Genomic DNA, 21182 nt, shown 5'->3' on the forward strand with positions numbered 1-21182 from the left:
CCAGCGCATACCAGAAACCTGATAACCAGCTTAATAACTTTTCACTAATTCAATAATTTTTTTTTCAAAAGACATACATAATAAAAATTCTATTGCCCATAATACATAACCAGTGTTGAGTTTCTTTGTAACGTACGGAATAAGCACTTTGAAGTGCATTTCTGTGGTCAGCAGGCCTGGCCCCAGGCTGTGTAGGAGCTGGCAGCACAGCACACACAGCCTGCTCTCAGCACTTCTAGGGCAGCACAGCACACACAGCCTGCTCTCAGCACTTCTAGGGCAACAACCACAACCAGCTGCTCTCCCCTGTGCTGCCTGCTGGACATGCAGCAATAATTGCACTGGAGCTGCCTTGCAGGCAGGTCCAGAGCTGCAGCTCCTGCTCCCCACTCAGCAGCTGGGGAGGCAGACAGGGAGCTGCCCCAGAACAGGACCTGCTGCACCACAGGATGGACAGTCCTGGGTTTGCAGTGCTCAACTCACCTGGGTTATAAAGCATCACAATAATATTCATACCTGGATCTTTCTTGGTCCCTTTGCCACCCTCTCGGCTCTTTTTTAGAACGGCCTTTAACATTTTAAATGTTGCTCCTAGAGAATAACAGAGAGAAACAAAAATAAATGCAATGTCTATTCACACAAGTCAAAACAAAAAACAGGATCAACACAAATAAAACACTGAGGTAATTACAAGAAACCTTTCAGTAGTCACATTTATTTCTTACAGTGTCACTTGGTTAAGCAAAGTACTGATGCACAAGAAATGTTTCAATACTTGAACTAAGCAACTAAGAGTTTGCTGTCTTAGTACCAAAAAGTAATGCAGCATTCTCCACATTCCACATCCAATTCAGTTAGAGGGCTAAACCTGAGTAAGTTGCCCTAAGACACTCCAGCAAAATAAACTAAAATCAAGCTCTAACTTCTGACTGGAGTTCAGCCACCTGACTGGCAGCAACAGGAGCGGCCTGGTGTCAGCTGGGAATGCCAACTGCAAGACTGTCCAGCAGGGAAAACAGCAGGACATGGTACCACCCTCACCTGCGCCCACACACCGCACACAGGGGAACTAAGGAACAAACTCCTCCATCCCCACAACGCTTTCTGCCTGCCACACGGCACACTTAACAGTCAAGCTCAAGTGAGCAGAGGTTGACTGCAGGTCACTGCAGATTTCAGAGAAGTATGAAGTATAAGAAAAATGTATTTGGGCTGATAAACCTGAAAGACAGTTCTTTCACAGAAGTAACTTCAGTTACAAAGCAAGGAAAACAGAATGGAAGGAATCATGAAGATCACCTCTTTCCCAAAAAGCTTTCTGGGAGCATCTGACAATTGTAATTTCATTTGTTTTCTCTATTAAAAAATTCAAAAGGTATCTCATTTAAGAAAACTTTCGGTACGGAATATGCAACAAGAAGGGGAGGAAAAAGTAATCTGACTATGCTGTCTTATGTAACAGACAGCCACGAATGCCACATGAAATCAAGAGGAAAAGCAGAAGTCTTCCATCCAAAAACTATGGATTCCTCAGAAAGTTCTCTTTATTTGATGAAATAAAGCAGAGAAAGAGAAATCAGTACAACAGAATTGTTCAGCTCCTATGAATAACCTGAAGCGTATGCAACTAACGGTACCCAGAAGATGAGAGGTTTCCAGGGCCTGGATCATACTCCACAGGCAGCTCTCCGACAGCTTCACACAGGTGACAACCAGGCATGCCACGGGCTGGTCCCCAGGCAGGCAGGCAGGCAGAAGCTGTGCTGAGGGGTGGCACGGGACAGCACACGCTGCAGCTCTGCCGGCACACACAGCCCAGACTCTGCTATCCCGTGTGCTGCCGGGGCCAACAGGCTCTGCAACACCTCCAGCTGCTTCCCAAAGAATGGAAATTAATCAGCCCTCTCCACGTTCAGCATCAAGAAAACTGAAAAAGCTCACAAACACACCCCCAAAACTGGATCATCTAACTGGAAAATGAAATACACTAAAATGAAGTAATTTATGATTACTTATTGGATACAAAGGAAAATAAATGTATCAAAATAAGCATACAAAAACCATCCGCCATGTTAGAAAGCCTACATTATGCAATGGTAGGACCTGAAGGTGTTAATGAATTTCAGAACCTAAGAAAGGTACTTTACATACATAGCTAGAGTGGCAGGGGGAAGGAAAAAAGGAAGACCCGAAAAGTCACATATTATATTTAACTTTCTTATTTTGCAAATAGAAGTGTGAATTTTCCATTAATCAGGACAGACAGGCTTCATATGGAACTGAAACTCTACAGTATATGTCATTCCTATTCTTAGAATATAGATAAGGGTTAATGAGAGACCAAATAAAAGGAATCAAGGACAATTCCATCCTAGATTTTCTCTTTTTGGAATTGAGGCCAATTTCCCTACTGTGCAAAGAGTTCTTCACTGATCTGTTCTAACACAGAACACAACTGGCATGCAAGATGGTTGCTTATCCAGACCACAATCAGTGTGGATACAAAAAGGGCCTATTACCTGGAAATAAAGTCCGCTTCCTTCCTTTTCCCCTATAAAATGAAATGCAAAAGTAAAGATAAGTACTTCCAAAGCAACTCACCTTTGCTATGTGTGTTATGAACACAGAGAGAGCTAACCCTAAGGGCTGCAACAGCAAAGCAATAGCAATGCTCTTTGTTTGCAAGCTGAAAGGTATAAAAAATAACCTGTCTTCTGAAGTAATGCTAAAACCACTACCTTGGGTCCAGCATAACATCATTCGCATTCCAGAGCGTGCAGGCGAACGCTGAGGGAATGAACCAACAGCTTAGAAACACTTCAGACAGTGCTACTCAAAAAATAAAAAAAACAAACCCAAAAGATATACCAAAGTTATTTGCACCTACTGTGATGCTTACTGACATACATTCAAAAGCATTTCAGCTTCAGGTAACATATTTCTTCATACCCATAGATCACACCTCAGTAACACCAATTAAAGTGAACAGCGATAGTGTGCATTTATAATTTCTCATCCCGTGAATCAGGCACAAGATACTAGGTCTTGTTCTGTTTTAAAGATAACTGTACTAATAGGATATTTTACAGTAACGCTGGCACGTTGTCTAAGCACACTGCACTTTCTCTCTTCTCACAGCTAAGCTGATGTAGAAAAAGTCCCTGACTCAGACCTCAGGAACCCTTTCAGCTATTGCAATTGCTTCAGTTTGGTAAACAACTCCAGTTCATGATTTCTTAATTCCAATTTTTAAATTCTGCCACGAAACCACTTGTTTGGTGTTTGTTGGGTTTTTTTAAAGATTTAAAAACTATCATTCCCATTTTAAAACGGGTATTAGATGTGGACTTGGTATCCCAGAGTGCTAATAATAATGTCCCAACAGAACTCTTCTGCTTGTTGAAGACCCTGTCAGCTGCTGACAAAGGTGGACTCCCAGCTCACACCAAAAGCATTTTCAAATGGATGCTGTCCTCCCACCAGTTCAACTGTTTCCTTCAGATGCAGAAGACATTCCATTCCATACATGCTTCCTGCTCAGACCATGAAGGGAAAGGGTAGAAAGCCCCTTGATTCAAGAATTTATAATGATCAGCTTGTTAATGAACAACTCCAAAGCATCATCAGCTTTATAAAACACAAATTTTATGTCACATACAACCGTTCATGTCTCAACCTTGGTAAATTAAGTACTTCATTACCTGAGGAATCCCCTCTGAAAAGCAGAGATGGAAAAATCTCCCTACATTTTCACTCAGCCTGCAAGTCTCTCCTTAAAACTCAGCAACTTCCTTGCATGGGAGTGTTTTCCATGTAAAACTACTACTGAAGACACAAACATCAGGAACAAGATGATTCACAGTTCTTGTTGCACCTCCCTCACCTTTTGGAAAGGGTTATTTTCAAAGATCTACCCACAGGAGTTCATCACTACTGCAGAGGTCAAATAAACTAATCCCACATAGCAGGTAAGCACCTGAGCTAATGCCCATGCCCTGCTGACATTTACACTCCTTACATTACTAGCCACAGCTGTGGTCAAGCTTCCAGATTTGGATCCTCAAAACCAGTGAGCATTTATTTGCAAAGAAATACAGGGTAGAACATAGTCTACTGTCTGCACAGAAGTACTTAAGTATTTGCCACCTTTCAGTGTGGGATTTATTAAACACATACTTCAAATAATCTGTATTTTTTAAAGTGTATTTTGCATTTTTGAATCCAAAGGTTCAAATCTTTGAATCCCAAAATCCTAAGCTTCAAAAGAAAACTTCGTTTAATCAGAACTGCTTTCACTGCCTACAAACACATTAAGAGTGTCATTTTATCTGTCACACAAAAAAGTTCCAACATTTCCCTTTTCTGGCAAATTCAAAGTCCTTTAGCTGAACTGCAGATTTCAAACAAGAGGAATATATAGCAAAAAACAATACTTAAAGGAGCAAGGTAGGTATTACTGATCCAACAAATCAAGACAGTAAGTAAAAAATCCTTCAAAATTACTACATTTTGGGCCATCAATATCTAGCATTTTGTAATAAACAGAGGGCATATTCCCAGATATGTGACTACTAATTCATGCAGGAACAGACATTTGAAGAGAATAGTGTTTTTACTTTTAAGATACAATTTCCAGTGAGATATATTTGTGTTATGATTATTCAAATACATGAATGAAAATAATAAAGCATACACTGGAGATGTCTGTCCCTGACCCTTTGTCCCTACAGCCAAGTGGCATATATAATGTTTCCAATACACTATATTTAGCCAGACCCACTAAATAGTTATTATTGAAATATTTTTATACAATACCCTAAACAGTTATGGCCTTTACCCTTTGTAGGCATTTCTCATGCAGAAAGATCAATCTAAGTACAAAACAGATAAAATACAGATACAAAACTGACAAGCCATAGAACATTTGAATCATTTGCTCTTCACTCAATCATTATCAAACTTACCAGTGAGACACACCACGTTTCCTCCCTCTCATCTGACCCAGTGAAAGCTATGCAGCAGTTTAAAAGGAAACTGCTAAACAACAGCAAGGTTTCCAGTTTGTTGTTCACTTCTGAAGTGGAATTATGCCCTGAAGCACTATTAAAATACAGTAAGAGGTGAAAGATGAGGAAGTGTGAGAAAAACCTCATTATCATATTAGCTGTTAGAATGTGCTTCTGCAGTAGCTTTTTTCTCACCAGTCTGGATCTAGATTTCATTTCTCAGATGCCAGAGATGTTACTTTTATGCCCTGCAATCACCTAGTTTTCTGCTACGTTACTCTTTTACCAAACTGCCGATTATTTTGGCCAGTGTCCCTGAGGGCTGCCAACACAAGGGAAAAGCTGGTCGCTTCATTTGACTGCTGTCCAAAAATCTTGGGCAGGTGCCAGACACTGCAAAAATTTCTCTTTATCATCATTTCAGAGATGAGTGCTCCCCACTACTTGTAACTACCCTGAAGCACTGAAGAAACTGATCTTCACTGAAGCAGATGGAGAGCACTCACAAGCCCCAACCATTCACTCCAAAGGTCACAAGCCCCCGTCTGAACCAACCCAAAGGATTCAGCAATCATGCAGATGGAGAATCACGAGTGGAATCACCTGTCTGGCTACACTGGGAAAGAAGAGCAGCAGCTGTCAACACAACCTGAAAATCTTACCTGTTCACAGCTTTTCTGACCACAGCAGAGGTGTTTTAGACTTTTTGTTCCCATTATGCTGAGACCCTCCAGAGAAAATGCCAAGACCACAGCCATCTACCCTTTTCTACAGTCTTCCCGTTCTTCAGTTATGACTTACAAAACAAAATTAAAACTAACTAATCCAAACAAAATCCCAAACAAGGTCACTATTATGTCCAGAATACAAAAGAGGTGACATTTTTTCATCATCACAGCTACTTTATGGGTTTTCAATCAATCTAGTATACCTGAGATTTTTATTTTTTTAAAGAAACATCACACTAATGACAGCTGTATTTGCTTGAATGCTAACATAAAAGGGTGCTGATAAAGCTTCTTTCTGTTTTAGTTGCTTATCATATCTAGTTCCAAATCTCCTATATTGTTCATCCTTATCAGGTATTTTCAGGATTTTATTGTCTGCTTTTTCATGGAGTTTTTCTCCTGTTTTACTAATAGTTTTCTCCTAACACTACAGATCTCTATTCAAGCATACACCAGAACATGCACCTGTATTTGGTGTCAATCTTTTCTCCCCATGTCAGCTACCCTTAGAAATTCTGGGACAGTATGTTTTCTATAAACCCAAATCACAAAATACCTGGGTGGGGAATCACAGTCACTCACTTTTTCTAGAAATCAAATGCAGAGCTCTATCCAAAATCTGTATACAAACAACATGTTACTTACTTCCTGCTTCACAGGCAGAGATGAACATATTTATTACTGTGTAAACAATTTTGAAGGTTTTAATATGGCTTTTAAAATACACTACTCTGACCTCAAATTGATATTGATGTTTTCTTCCTTAGAAAAACTATCCTTAGCTTTAGTTCCTAGAGGTAGAGTGGTATGTGTGCAACAATAGCTTGAAATATCCAAAATGACAGAAAGGAAACATTAGGATTCACTACGACTTCTTTGACTAGGGCAGAGTCACAGAATGGTTAAGGTTGCAAAGGACCTCTGGAGGTCATCTGGTCCAGCCTCCTGGTTAGGGCAAGTCACACAAGAAAATATTGGAAACCTCTATTAAAAATACAAAGCAAAATTACTTCCTTCAGAGAACATAACTGTCTAAATTGATCCCTGTGCTGGATTTGACTTAGACAGTTAATGGCAATTAATATAACATGACAGTACCTCCTGCAACCCTCCTCCTCCCAAAAATAATAAAAGAAAAGCAAGTGCTAAGTGACCATAAAATGTGGGAATGAGCAGCAACACAAGCAACACAAAGCTCAAACATACTGGACTATCCAGGACACATTAGCACAATTGCACAGCTACACACATACACAAGGGTATACATCTTTGTGGACAAAATAAATTAGCAAACTTTGGAATTAAACATTACCATTTTTGAGGATGCCTAAAGAACAGACATTAAATTCACATAATCCAGGAAGTATGTTGGGTATCTATATATACTGCCTCTTCAACCTCAGAGCATCTCAGAACATATGACAGCTCCCAGTAGCCTGCAGGAGGGGGAACAATCTTATTTCCATTTCACCTGGGAGGAGCAAAGCCCAGTCTTCTCACAGTCATACTGGCAGAGCCTTTACAAGATGGCCAGTGGGGTCAGCCCGGTGCTCCTGCTGCATCGTGTCAGATGCGATTCATCTTCTCTGTGTCTACAGAGGAGATGATGTAGGAAAAAAGAAGGATCTCACAGCAGATACAGAAGGGAGGAATGCCACCCCTCGAATCACAACAAACTGTTAGAATAGCTTGGCTATTTCCTGAAATATCACTCATCAGAATGAGGCAAAACAAAAATATTACTCTCCCTGCTTCCCACCTCAGATCCTGGGATGCTGCCTTTTTCTGTCTCTTGTGAAATGTAAACCTTCCATTTTTAATTACCTGCTTGTGTTATTTTATGGACCAGACTCAGGCATTCTTCTGTAGTGTAAACCACAACAAACACTCTGACATCCACGTTCTCCCAACTCTTTCCCCTGAATCACTTCTCATTCCAGCGAACAACGCAGTGGCACTGAGAGCCCTGGTTACAGCATTATTATTGTCTGTTTGCACGCTCCTGCCCCAATGGATCACACACAAGGCCTCCCCCGAGCCCCAGCCTGGCAGGTATGGGCCCTCTTTACACACACACAGACCCCAAACTAGGGAGATCATTCACATGAACCAGACACAGGCTTGCAGTATGACTAACTCCTTGTCAGCCCCTGCAGAGCTCAAGTTAAGGACAACAACATGGAATACCCAGAACATCCCAGAGTTCACTCAAGAAAATTAAAGGCTTGTCTATACAAGGGGGAAAGTGCTTCACATTCACACCCTCCCCCATCCTGCAATAACTCCCTGGTGTAGACAAGATCCTACATGCTCTTACCAAAAATATTAAATACCCGGCAAGCCTGTATTTATTAAAATTTTACAGATGTCCTGTTGTTTTCAGTAATTAAACAGCCAAGCACCACTATAGTTTCTAACTCAGATGCCAGAAAGCATTCCTTCCATAGGAAAGTGTCCAAACTAAATAAATTTAAATCCTTACAACCAGAATTTGACTACTAGTGGAACACAAACTTTTATACTTAAAAAAAAATAAAAAATTATTCATTAAAATCTTAAGTCTGTGTAAATCTTTAAAACCTTGCCAAGACAGTGCATATTGCCCCCCCTTAACCTGCTCCTGAGACACCTACAAGCCCACTGTATATCACACGAGTCAAGATCACTGATATACCAAGAGAAGCAATGCAACCCCAACAAGAACATACCCAGGTCAAAATCCTGCCAACAGAAGAAATACTGCAAAGAAACAAAATTCAGTTTTTGTCCTGGGGAAGGCTGAGAATTGAAGAAAGGAGGCTCAAGCAAGGGGCTCACTGAGAAGAAAAGCACCTGTTTTTCCTATTAGCAGAGATGATGAAAACAGGTAGAAAATAAGCTATTTTCTACCAGATTGCGGGACAGTGTGAGATTCTCCAAATGCTAGTGAGGCAGATGCCTGGAACAAGCAAAAGGAGCTTTCTGGAGAAGCCCAGATCCCCAGTGAGACCCAAGGCAGTTCTGGTGGCTCACGCTGCACACAGAGTGCAAGAGTCTCAGGAGAACCTTCTGCATGGGAGGAGCAAAAAGAGAAACAAGTCCTCCCTGACAAACCATTCAGCATATTCTTCTGGTGCAGACTTTTACCAAGCTTTGAACTCCAGCAGAAAAAAAAAAAATTAACGTCACTTTTGTTCTTCTTTCCTTATTGTCTTTAAAGGACAAAGCGCAACACTTTTGGTCAGGGAAAAAAACAAGTATTAATTAGGTCTTTTTTCCCCTCAGACTTTCAAACTATGCCCAACACCTCAAAAAGAGTATAAAACACTTTATAAGCTGCTGGTGACATACCACAGCGGCACAAAAAATGGCTTAGACAGAGAATAACTAAACAAAAACACACACACTAGCTCTGTATTGCTAGAGTTTTGAATATACCAGCACCACTGAATTCTGAAACTGCACAACCGATTAGTACATGATGCTAGAAGGCACAATGTCCCTATACTCCATTCTACCTTTGCCAAGTATAGTTTATCTGAGAGTAAAGCAAAGCCTTCCCTTTATGTCTTGTCACAATGTCTCCTAACTTTTCAAAGGAATTCTTGCATGAACATAAACATTCTGTATCAGTAGTTAGGAAGTGCTGAAATTTTTATCCTATCACGTCTACACTTTGTGGCAGCAATATTCCTCTTCAGACTTTCAATTGCTGGAAAATTTTGTAGAAAATTCCAGGAACTCAGTCCTTACTAACACCAAAAAAAAAAAATCCCTTTGTGACTTTAGTGGTATTTAGCCCAGTGTAAAACAGACCTTGAAGCATATTAACTAAATAATCAACTGAACTCAAAGGCATTTCTGGTGTAAAACATAAAACCAGTCTCTCTAAAATTCATACTAAGAATATTTTGTGTTTTGTCATTCTTATTCAAAAGCAACAACAACAACAACAACAAAAAAAAAACAAACCCACAAAAAAAAAGCAACAAAAACCCCCTCACAACACATAAAAAGAATCAAACCCAAGCCTCTACAAACTTTCATCTCATTTAAATTCCAAAAAGCAAAGGTCACATTGTGCTTCTATTTACTCTTACTTGGATATTGTTCAAATACTTAATTGTTTATGGTCAGAAATATAGGTCCTAAGGAAGGGACACTTGCTAAGACATAAATGGATTAGTTTAATTGTAAATGACTGAAAAGAGAAAAGCACAGTCTTTAGACTACACAAATTCTAGTATTTTTCTAGATAACAGAGCTGAAAGAGATAAAATCTGAACTGTCTCTTCAGCAATTAAACACCTCTGCTGTTTTAAGAGGGACAGCTTTGGATTTAACTTAAAACTACCAGGTTTTGACAAGTTAAGACATATTTATTACTTAAGCAAAGTTCCACCAGAATCTAAGACAACATTTAAAGATGTAAAACTACTGTGACCTACCCAAAGATTCACAGGCTCAACTCCATCGTGGAACTGCAGAGTTCACATTTACACACAAAAACACACATCAAAAACCTCCTGTCAGGGCGTTTCCTGTGCGCTAACAAGCTCCAGTTTCTTTCCCGCTGGTGCTAAATTTAACCATGACTAAGATCTAGTCTTAAAAAAATAAAAAAGAAAGCAAAAAACCTCCAAACAATAAACCAAAAAAAACAACTACCAAACCGAAACAACACAAAAAAACAACCTACACCATATACACAACTGTAGTTTTGTGCAGTAAACATTTCACAGAACCCTTTGGTCTTAAAGCAGTTAATTATCAAATATATGAAATATGCAGCAAACAAGCAGCAGCCCCTCACCCTCTCATCCTACACACTTCTGGAAATGCACTGTAAGGGCGCCAAAACACAGGTGACACCAGCTCCTGCTGCTCAGTAGGTCTATGTGACAGCTAGTGACATTCACAGGGGAGGCAGAGGCACCACCATGGCCAAGGGTGCCAGGCCATCAGAATGAGAGCACTCACCATAGCCCGCAACAAGCCAAAAAGGTTTCTTTCAACGTCTTCATGCTTGGCTGCAAACATTGTAATTCCTGAATATTTTAATTACAGATTTGTCTGAGCTAGATGGGACACAGGCAGGCAGAAAGGTTAGAAACAACTCAGTGACAAGGAGTTTCAGCACTCAGGCTCCTGCCTGCAGCCAAGGGTTCCCATGGCCACACGCCACACTGCCCCGTGTCCTGTGGGCCTATGGCTTGTCCTGAGCCACCCTCAGGATCCCACACTCCACACTGCCCCGTGTCCTGTGGGCCTGGCTTGTCCTGAGCCACCCTCAGGACCCGACACTCCACACTGCCCCGTGTCCTGTGGGCCTGGCTTGTCCTCAGCCACTCTCAGGACCCGACACTCCACACTGCCCCGTGTCCTGTGGGCCTGGCTTGTCCTGAGCCACCCTCAGGATCCCACACTCCACACTGCCCCGTGTCCTGTGGGCCTATGGCTTGTCCTGAGCCACCCTCAGGATCCCACACTCCACACTGCCCCATGTCCTGTGGGCCTATGGCTTGTCCTCAGCCACTCTCAGGACCCGACACTCCACACTGCCCCGTGTCCTGTGGGCCTGGCTTGTCCTGAGCCACCCTCAGGATCCCACACTCCACACTGCCCCGTGTCCTGTGGGCCTATGGCTTGTCCTGAGCCACCCTCAGGATCCCACACTCCACACTGCCCCATGTCCTGTGGGCCTACGGCTTGTCCTCAGCCACCCTCAGGATCCCACACTCCACACTGCCCCGTGTCCTGTGGGCCTGGCTTGTCCTGAGCCACCCTCAGGATCCCACACTCCACACTGCCCCGTGTCCTGTGGGCCTGGCTTGTCCTGAGCCACCCTCAGGATCCCACACTCCACACTGCCCCGTGTCCTGTGGGCCTACGGCTTGTCCTCAGCCACCCTCAGGATCCCACACTCCACACTGCCCCGTGTCCTGTGGGCCTATGGCTTGTCCTGAGCCACCCTCAGGATCCCACACTTCACACTGCCCCGTGTCCTGTGGGCCTATGGCTTGTCCTCAGCCACCCTCAGGATCCCACACTCCACACTGCCCCGTGTCCTGTGGTCCTGGCTTGTCCTCAGCCACCCTCAGGATCCCACACTCCACACTGCCCCGTGTCCTGTGGGCCTATGGCTTGTCCTGAGCCACCCTCAGGATCCCACACTCCACACTGCCCCGTGTCCTGTGGGCCTGGCTTGTCCTGAGCCACCCTCAGGATCCCACACTCCACACTGCCCCGTGTCCTGTGGGCCTATGGCTTGTCCTCAGCCACCCTCAGGATCCCACACTCCACACTGCCCCGTGTCCTGTGGGCCTACGGCTTGTCCTCAGCCACCCTCAGGATCCCACACTCCACACTGCCCCGTGTCCTGTGGGCCTGGCTTGTCCTGAGCCACCCTCAGGATCCCACACTCCACACTGCCCCGTGTCCTGTGGGCCTATGGCTTGTCCTCAGCCACCCTCAGGATCCCACACTCCACACTGCCCCGTGTCCTGTGGGCCTACGGCTTGTCCTCAGCCACCCTCAGGATCCCACACTCCACACTGCCCCGTGTCCTGTGGGCCTGGCTTGTCCTGAGCCACCCTCAGGATCCCACACTCCACACTGCCCCGTGTCCTGTGGGCCTATGGCTTGTCCTGAGCCACCCTCAGGATCCCACACTCCACACTGCCCCGTGTCCTGTGGGCCTACGGCTTGTCCTCAGCCACCCTCAGGATCCCACACTCCACACTGCCCCGTGTCCTGTGGGCCTGGCTTGTCCTGAGCCACCCTCAGGATCCCACACTCCACACTGCCCCGTGTCCTGTGGGCCTACGGCTTGTCCTCAGCCACCCTCAGGATCCCACACTCCACACTGCCCCGTGTCCTGTGGGCCTACGGCTTGTCCTCAGCCACCCTCAGGATCCCACACTCCACACTGCCCCGTGTCCTGTGGGCCTATGGCTTGTCCTCAGCCACCCTCAGGACCCCTCCTGGGCCCTGACAGCTGTGACACCTCTGTGTCAGGCAGGCTAGCCACTGTCACCTGGCACACCCCCTGCATGGGGTCATTCTGACAGAGCTGGGCCATCAGGCGTCCTTTTCTTAAAAATAAAAGGTGATAAATTCCACTAACACTTGTACCACTAATTGGGGTGAATTCTGCTGCAGAGTGAGATGAGACTTCGAACAATTCTACTGTAGGTTGTGGAGTTTTTTCCTCTTTTAAGACCACCCTGTATTACAGAAATCTAAAACATGGAGGAAATCTGTATTTAATGATAATCCACAAGTTCTAACTTGCATCACCATGAATTAAGGACAGCTGATAAAAACCACTCCGATATTCAAAATACATATATGTAACTTTGTATATATTTTTATATATTGTATGTATTTATTTAGTTACAATATTTAAGATCACTAGAACTTTAAGTTGCATGCAGTTTTCCAATTTCATACATGTCTAGATACAGCTGAATTCCCCAACACACATGAGGAAGAACTAGATGACTTCAAGACCAGCTGCATTCCCAAAATTATTTTGGCCATTTAGATTGCAAAAGTGCCTGAGAAGTGCTTCACAAAGAGTGCCTCACCAAGTCAGTCACCTCATTAACACTGCAAACCATAACCCCTGCACCTGTTGACACAGAGTGTTTACAGAAAAAGGTCAGGCAGGCATAATTCAGTGGGCATTGCCACCAACTTCCATGGCATCAAGACTGTAAAGGCAGCTTTTGACTTGACCACAGACATTTAAATTTCAGTAAGGGCTGTGGCAGAACTCACCGGTGCCATCACTGAACATCACTTCTGCATCCCAGGCTGAGGTGTTACACCAGCCATGAGGCTGAGAGCAAACTGTTCTCTGCCAGCACCCAAGGACTTGTCCTGTGGGACAAGACACCAACGGGACACCTCACATCTGCCAAGCTAGCAGATCTGCACAGCCGGTCACTCCAAAGCCACAGGAACCTCTGCTTCCAAACTGGCACCCTCATTAGAAATTAGTGATCCAGATCGAGAGGAGAGAGTATGTGAAATACTAAACTGGTGACACCACCTCAGGAAACAAAGCCCATGTGCCAGCAATGCTCCCAATCACTCAGTGGAGAAACACCTCTCACAGGCACAGCTGCCTGGTCCTTTGCTCCCACACTCTAATGAACATCCCTCAGGCACAGGAGTATCTCCATGCTTTACACAAGGAGACTGAGCACTGAAGCTAAGACATTGCAAAAGCGAATTTTCTAGTAACAAAGTACCTTTACAGATTAAGCCTATGGCTTAGCAAGCCTCCTCCTGGTGAGAGGGGGAGCAAAACCAAAATTCCAGAAACACAGCAAGAGAAACAGGACTTTCAGAAGTTAAAGTAATTTCATGAACACGAACTAGATTGCATATATTTCAAGAAGCAGGAGTGGCAATGATGGTTGAAAAAAGCCTACACAGTGATGTATCACCTACACAGCACAAAAATCTGAAATCACTACACTGGATAAACCTCTCAAGGTTTATGAAGCTGGAAGACAGGGAGGGGGGGCAAGAGGTCATTTTAGCTATGAAAGGAGACCGAAAGCACCCTCTCTGACTGAAGCACAAACCAAGCGAAATAGAAACTGTGCTCCAGTTCAGACTCTCCTACACCCAGTGAGCAGGAGATGGACACCACAGGAGACTCCAAAATATCTGTGGAGAGCCCAAACACAGCACAGAGATCATCCCCTGAGCTCTACAGTTTTATACTTAGATAAACAATCTATTCAATTAAGCTGAAATACCTCTACAGAACTTCTCAAGTACAATGAATACTGAAGGATTAATTCAGTTGTGCAAAATAATGAATTTTAAAAGGAAAGGATAGTAGGAGACCACAGAGCAAACAGACATATTCACATTAGACCAATAGATATTCTGCATTAATGAGCAACTGATCCCTTTATTTACTTCCCTTCAGGATAAGATCAGAGGGGTTAAGGCTCCACAAAAAGAAACTTATTAAAAAAAACAGATGCATTTATCAAACTAAAGTTAAACACAAACCCAAATGCAGTGAGGATCATGTAATGTTCCAGAGGTTACTTCTGGGGTTTCTTCAGTTCGGTGTTACACTATGCCTTCAATACTCAGAGGTCAGTTTTCTAACAGTAGTGCTTCCTATACACAAACATATTGTTAAGAAATAAGACCTTACACATTTGTTAGGCCATATGCTGAGATTTTTTTTTTTCCATTGAAACAGCTTTGTGATAAAAAAAACTCTCCAACCTCCACATCAAGTCTTGGGAGCTGAAAGCAACAAAAAGACTTGAACTAACCCAGTTTCCTCAGACTTTCCCACACATAAACCTAAAGCCGACCTTTATCTATTTTTCTGGAAAACATGAAGTTCTAGCTCCTGACGGAGCCTGAAATACCACTTTTTAGTCAAAACAGCATCCCTACATATAAACCTTAATTTTAAAATAATGGATATAAATTACAATTTACAGATATTTATGGATGTCATAACAAATAACTAACAGATCAGGCTGATATTTGTACATACACAGGAGTTTGAAAGCTTGCTAAATAATCTTTCACCTTCAAAGAAAGGTTTAATCTTGATAAGAGGAAGAAGTTCAGCTAAAGAAAAACAAACACCTCTGCTAAGACTGCTCAGCTGCCTTCCAACATATAATTCAGATCACAAAGTTGCCATGGCATCAACTTCAGGACTGTGGTCATACACACAAAATGTCTTTTTTCCTACATACTCTTATGGGAAGCTGAGCAACTCTGGCCATGAACCAAATATGTTTTGGCTCTAAAGCAGATATAATTCATCACCATTTGGACATTCCAATGGTTAGCTACACTGAGAAAGCAAGGCAACCAGAACTTCAGAGCATCCACACAAATGAAGTGCTGAATGCACTACACAAGCAGTGGCAAAAAGAAGCAGTACTTGTGTTTACCTTGCCCACTGGCACTATTTAAAAATATATTACCATTTTTCACTTAAACAGCACTTATACAGCAGATCAGAACAAATAGGAAAGATTCATTTTTGGCCACTGTATATTAAACAACAGTGTGAGGAAATTTTCTTGGATCTAAGGCATCACACCTATTTCCCTAATTCCCTGGTATTTTCAATTTTTAAGTATCAGGCTATTTTTAAGCAACAGCTATCAAAAATACGAGGTAACATAGGACTTCTGTTGAATATATACTGAATAATCCTGCAAAACTCTGAAGTAGGCTGGATGAGTAAAACATTTAAAATACTCCAGACCAGCGAACAAACCTCTTGCCAACTGTTTTTACACCCAGCAGTCACAGAAGCCCAAAGTAAACCTCCCACATCCTCAGCTGTTAGCTTTCCAAATGGTGCAAAAGCACTGGCTTCGTCAGAAACCGCCATGTGAGGCAGAGCAGGCAAGTGCCGCTGCCGCCCGGCCCCGCGGGGCTACAGAGCTGGGACCACGGGAAGGGGACACATCCGCATCACACTCAGGAGGATCTAAACCTCCTTCCATCGCCCGGGGTCCAACCTCACACAAAGATATCTCCAATCACAATCTGGTTTTGAAAACAGTAATTCAGGACCCAGTCCCCTAGCCAACAAATATGCCTTATGAGGCTACGGCAAACGAATACTGAAAAATCAGAAAGCTTTAAGAAAGTCTGCTTTAAAATACACTGTTACTATACACTACCAGTAACTCACGTAATAAAAACTAATCAACTTATCGTTTTATCATTTTATGCTTGAGATCCCAGCAGGAACACTGATGACCTCTAGGGCAGGCCCTTCTGCTCCAGCCGTCAAAACAAGGTCGCTGCCCACAGACACGCACGTGTCGCACCCCACCCCACCCTATCCTATCCCACCCCCGCCTCTGCCCGCGCACGGCCGAACCCGCAGCCCGGCTCTGCCCGGGCCGTGTGCCTCTTCTCAGCGGCTCTTTCTCGCCTTCTAATACCGAAACCAAACACCACCAAGAAACCAAGTTTTGCAGCAATCAGCCTTCCGCCAACCCTCCGCCCCAGATTTTTACTGGCAAAGGCATTAAAACCGCCCCAGTCACCGAAACGTGACAGTGCGGGCCGGAGAGGCGGAAATCCCGGCCGGGCCCCGCCCGGGCAGCACCTCCCCCGGACCGGACCGGCCCCGGCCACCCCGGGCCACTCACGAGCCGCGGCCACCCCCGCCGGCCGCGCCCCTCCGCGCCCGGCCCCGGCCCCGGCCCCGGCCCGTGCCTGCCCGACATGCCCGCACACGTTCCTCCGCCAGAAAGTTTCACCGGCGACTCCGCGCCCGCCGACCCCACGCAGCCCCCGTCCCGGCCGGGCGCGGGGCGAAGAAGGGAAGGAGAGGAAAAGGCAGGGAGGTCTCACCCAGCGGCGGGCCCGGCCCCTCGCCTCGGGCTCCGCGCGCGGCCCAGCCCGGGCTGCTCCGGGCTGCTCCGGGCTGGGCAGGCGCGGCGGCGGGATGAGCTCACGGGAGGGGCGGCGGCAGCGCCCGCCCCCCGCGGGACGGGCTGAGGCGGAGCGGGGCCGGGCTGGAGCGCTGGGTGAGACGCGGTAACGCACTGCCCGCTCGGCCGGGCCGCCCTTCCGCGAGCCGCGGTGCCTCTCCATAAACACCGACCGCGCAGCCCCGCAGAGCCGTTCCCGGGCCCGCGGAGCTGCTCCGAGCGCCCCACCATCCGTGCGCTCTGCCCGGCTGAGCTCTGCTCCTGCTCCGCACCGGAAGCCATCCGCTTCCACCAAAGCAGCCTTCCATCAGGAACATGAAAGTAATCGCATCGGAGCTTATAAAAGCTGCACAGGGCAAAAGACGAGTGGAATATAAATAATGTAAATACTATAAATAATAACGGCAGGTCTGAAACAGATTGCCCAGAGAGGTTATGGAGTCTCCCTCCACCGGTGCTTGTATTCAAGAACCGTCTGGATGCAATCCTGTGCCATGTGCTCTGGGATGACCCTGATTGAGCAGGGAGGTTGGACCAGATAAGCCGCTGTGGTCGCTTTCAAACTGACCCATTCTGTGATTCTGTTGGGATCTCAGACTGATCCAAGTTACTTTCTGAACGGGACCACGCAAGGCATTTCATACAGCCAGATTTGAAATGTCAGTTGTAGGAACAAGGAATGTGGCCCTGCCCACAACACAGAAAAAGACAAACTGTGTCCTGGAAAGCAGCACCCTCAAAAGGGTATGGGGCTGCCATGGCAAAACCACATGACATCAGCGCAGCTGCTCCAAAAGAAGCCAGTGTGCTCTTTACCTGTACAAATGAGGGATCGCAAGCACGTGTAGAGGTGGCATTTCCTCTGAGCAGTATTCCCAGTCTATCCATCCATATTTTCCAAGATACTGAAGAATGAGAGACTGCAGAAGAAATCCACAAAACTGATCTGAAGGCTGAAGATGATGCCAGGCAGCAAGAGTGTTAAAATATTTAGCTCCTCAAAAAGACAGCTCAGATGGTAGCTTATGAGAAAAAACCTGAGGTACTGGTAATTTTACAGTTGGGCACCCATGGTAACCCCAATAAGCTGTCCCAAAGTAGCCACCAAAGAGCATTATCTCTGGCTGGGAATGTCATACGTAGAGAGATAACTGTCTTACATCAATGGCGTTAGCACTGAAGTGCTTGGTGGTATTAACTATGTTAAGTATAACATAGGTTTAGCAGTGGTGATCTGCATGCCATTGTTATGAGCACATCAATCAAAAATGTCAACAGAAACACTCAGCTGACATGTTTTTCTTTCCCAACCTGAAGCTGCTTGCTTCTTCCACCCCAAGTGTCCAATACTGCAGTTATTCCCTGCATAGAGGCCAAAGTGCTTATCTTTGCTACACACTACAATTTCACATAATTAAGTACAAAAAATAAATCCTCCTCACACAAGAAAGGAAAATGTAGGGACAATCAAAATACATTTATAAATGAATAAATAAGGATTTGCTGTTTTCTGTGCAAACTCTGATTGATTTTCATATGTAATTTATCATGACAAATCTGAATTTAACTGCAAAATTACAGTGCCAGAATATTCTAGAACATTTTCTACACTATGCAAGCACTTCACAAAATGTCTTCCAATGTGTCTGTAAGGAGCACAAAGACAATCCATGTATGTGTTCAGAAAGAAGTGACAGGCTGATATACAAGCAGCACATTCTCTGCAGAACATTGGCCATAACTGCCTTGTTTGGTGGCAGAAGAGCAGAGGAACTGGAGACAAAGCCCTCAGGGTGACAAGAGCAACAGCAATAAGTGACATTACTCTTCTTTCACTGTCACTACATCAACTTGGTAGCTGAAGACTGGTTCCAGAACAAGGGGAAGATGCTGTATGCACCTCAGCCAGCAGCAAGTACAGTGTCTTTTCTCCAGTGGAGAATCCTCTTAATCTCTTCCCTACATTTTGCCAGTGTAATGAGGCCTATATTTATTATTCTGGAAATAAAGGAATTTTCCTTCTAAGAGGAAATGTCAAAAGTTTGGGCAGCATTTTATGATTTTGTCTTTGTGTCTGAAATCTGAGACAAGAAACTGAGCTATGACTCCACTGTGGTTGGATCTATTCCTCAGCAGGTCCAGCGCTGGCACTCTCTTCCTCTAGACAGGAATCCAAAAGTTTTGAAATAGTACTTACAGTCCATTGGATTTAGGTCCCACTTCACAGGAGAGCTCACAATGGATTCTAGTGCTTCCCGATTTGTCTCAGTAGAGCAATGCTTTTGATATCAGGAATGTAAAGATTTTTGCTCTCATCAGTAGCTTCCTTTTGGGAAGTATTTAGCTCACAGCTGTTCTACTTTAACTGTTCTGCCTTCTGCTCCTTCCACTCATTTGTTCAGATGATTTATCCATTCCTAGCCACTGAAATTCTTCAGCTCTTCTTCTTTCTTCTCACAAAGGTTATGGCTCTCCTCAGTCTTGCACTTATCACGCAAGCTTCTAGTAGCTTTTTATTTTAGGAAAACAGGAATCAGATCACACTGAAATATAATGGCAGCAGTGTTCATTGTATTAACATATATGCTGGGGGCTAAAGAAATTAGAAATCGGACTTTCTTCTCCCTTTTTCAGCTCAGCGTCAATGTTGTTTATGTTAGTTCATGCTTCTCATCTTAACCTACTATTCTAATTCTTGGTTTTGGAAGGTGCTTTCAAGGAAGGTAATTCGTAAATTTTAGAGGTTTTCATTCAATGTAGATGTTTTTATCCCAGCAGATTGATTCTCATGCAACATAATAATTTGGTATTAAATCCTCAATTTACTGATTTTAAGGTAGTAGACTGTCGTGGTTTTAAACCCACCTGGAAATGAAACACCGTGCAGCTGCTCCCTCAACCTGCTTTCTTCACCTGCACCCCAGTGGAATGCGGAGGGGAATCAAAGTAAAACTTGCATGTTGAGATAATAACAGTTTAATAATTGAAAATAACGTAAAAAAAGTAATAATGGTAAATAATAAAAAGGGAAAAAACAAGTGATGCATAATGGAATTGCTCACCATTGGCTGAAGACCCCCTGCTTCCCAAATCTAGATAGGCCCTTCTGGATACCTCCCCCAGTTCATAGCCTGGGAATGAAATTCTATGGTATGGAATATCCCTTTGGTCAGCTTCAGTCACTTGTCCCAGCTCTGCTCCCGCCCAGTTTCCTTTGTGAACCTCCTCACTGGCAGAGCATGAGACAAGGAAAAAAAAGTCCAATTAGTGAACTGTAAGCTTATTAGAACAGTATATGCACTTCAACCAGCAGAAGCATGCAGAGTAGGCACTTCTGCCAGCCAAATTCCTGAATTCCTTACAGCCCAGGTCTGCAAAGTGTTAGGACATTCTGCCGTTTCCCCGTCACCCCCTTTATTGTCCTTTTTATTCATTACAATTCAAGGCATCAAAACCAATTTTAGAACCAGCAGCTAGAACTTTTGACATAATTGGAGGGCTCCTTGTGACATATTGACAAGTCTTGTCTACAGAAACCTCAACAGACTTTACTGGAGAAGAGAGAGTTCAAATGCACAGACACCAGAGATGAGCAACACATCTGTCACCTTTGGCTGGCACCTGTGAACAGCTTCAGCAAAATCAGCCTAAATTTGTGGTTTTGACTTGTTTTATTTTTTAAGGCTGAGATCCACAGAACAAACCAAATTAAAAGTTTTCAATTTCAGCTATTTTTTTAATAGATAACCTTACTTTTCACTATTTAATATTTCTGGATTGTAACATATAAAAACCAAATATTTCAGGCTTATGTAGCTTAAAGATAGCTCAGTTTGCTCCAACTCCCTCTTTAACTTTGAAAAAACATACTGAATGTGAAAAATTTAAACTAGAAAGAATTTAAGAAAGTTGTGATCAATGAAAGTAGAAAGTTGAATTTAAATTTTAATATCAATCTTCATTTTAGTGACTGTTCTATTTCAGTATATGGCAACTGCATATTTTGCAACTAA

The 21182-nt window shown here is 44.0% G+C and overlaps 1 protein-coding gene across 15 annotated transcripts in view; it reads right to left on the reverse strand.

Moving 5' to 3' along the window:
- Nucleotides 1-17199, reverse strand: part of TANC1 (tetratricopeptide repeat, ankyrin repeat and coiled-coil containing 1) — a 62316-nt gene extending 45117 nt beyond the window's left edge. For 3 of the 15 annotated variants that reach the window (XM_059852401.1, XM_059852398.1, XM_059852392.1), the window contains exons 1-2: nt 17090-17199; nt 517-591 (exon numbers count right to left, since the gene is read on the reverse strand). In XM_059852401.1, the coding sequence (XP_059708384.1) occupies nt 517-577 (61 nt within the window). In that variant the 5' untranslated portion in view covers nt 578-591; nt 17090-17199. Of the gene's footprint in view, nt 1-516; nt 592-2519; nt 2552-2738; nt 2768-14749; nt 15295-16951; nt 17069-17089 lie in introns of those variants that run through there. The other 12 variants (XM_059852397.1, XM_059852396.1, XM_059852403.1 and 9 more) reach the window with 8 other exon arrangements.
- Between the last annotated feature and the right edge of the window lie 3983 nt (nt 17200-21182).

This window comes from Haemorhous mexicanus, chromosome 8 (genome assembly GCF_027477595.1).
Source record: "Haemorhous mexicanus isolate bHaeMex1 chromosome 8, bHaeMex1.pri, whole genome shotgun sequence".
Classification (NCBI taxonomy): domain Eukaryota; kingdom Metazoa; phylum Chordata; class Aves; order Passeriformes; family Fringillidae; genus Haemorhous; species Haemorhous mexicanus.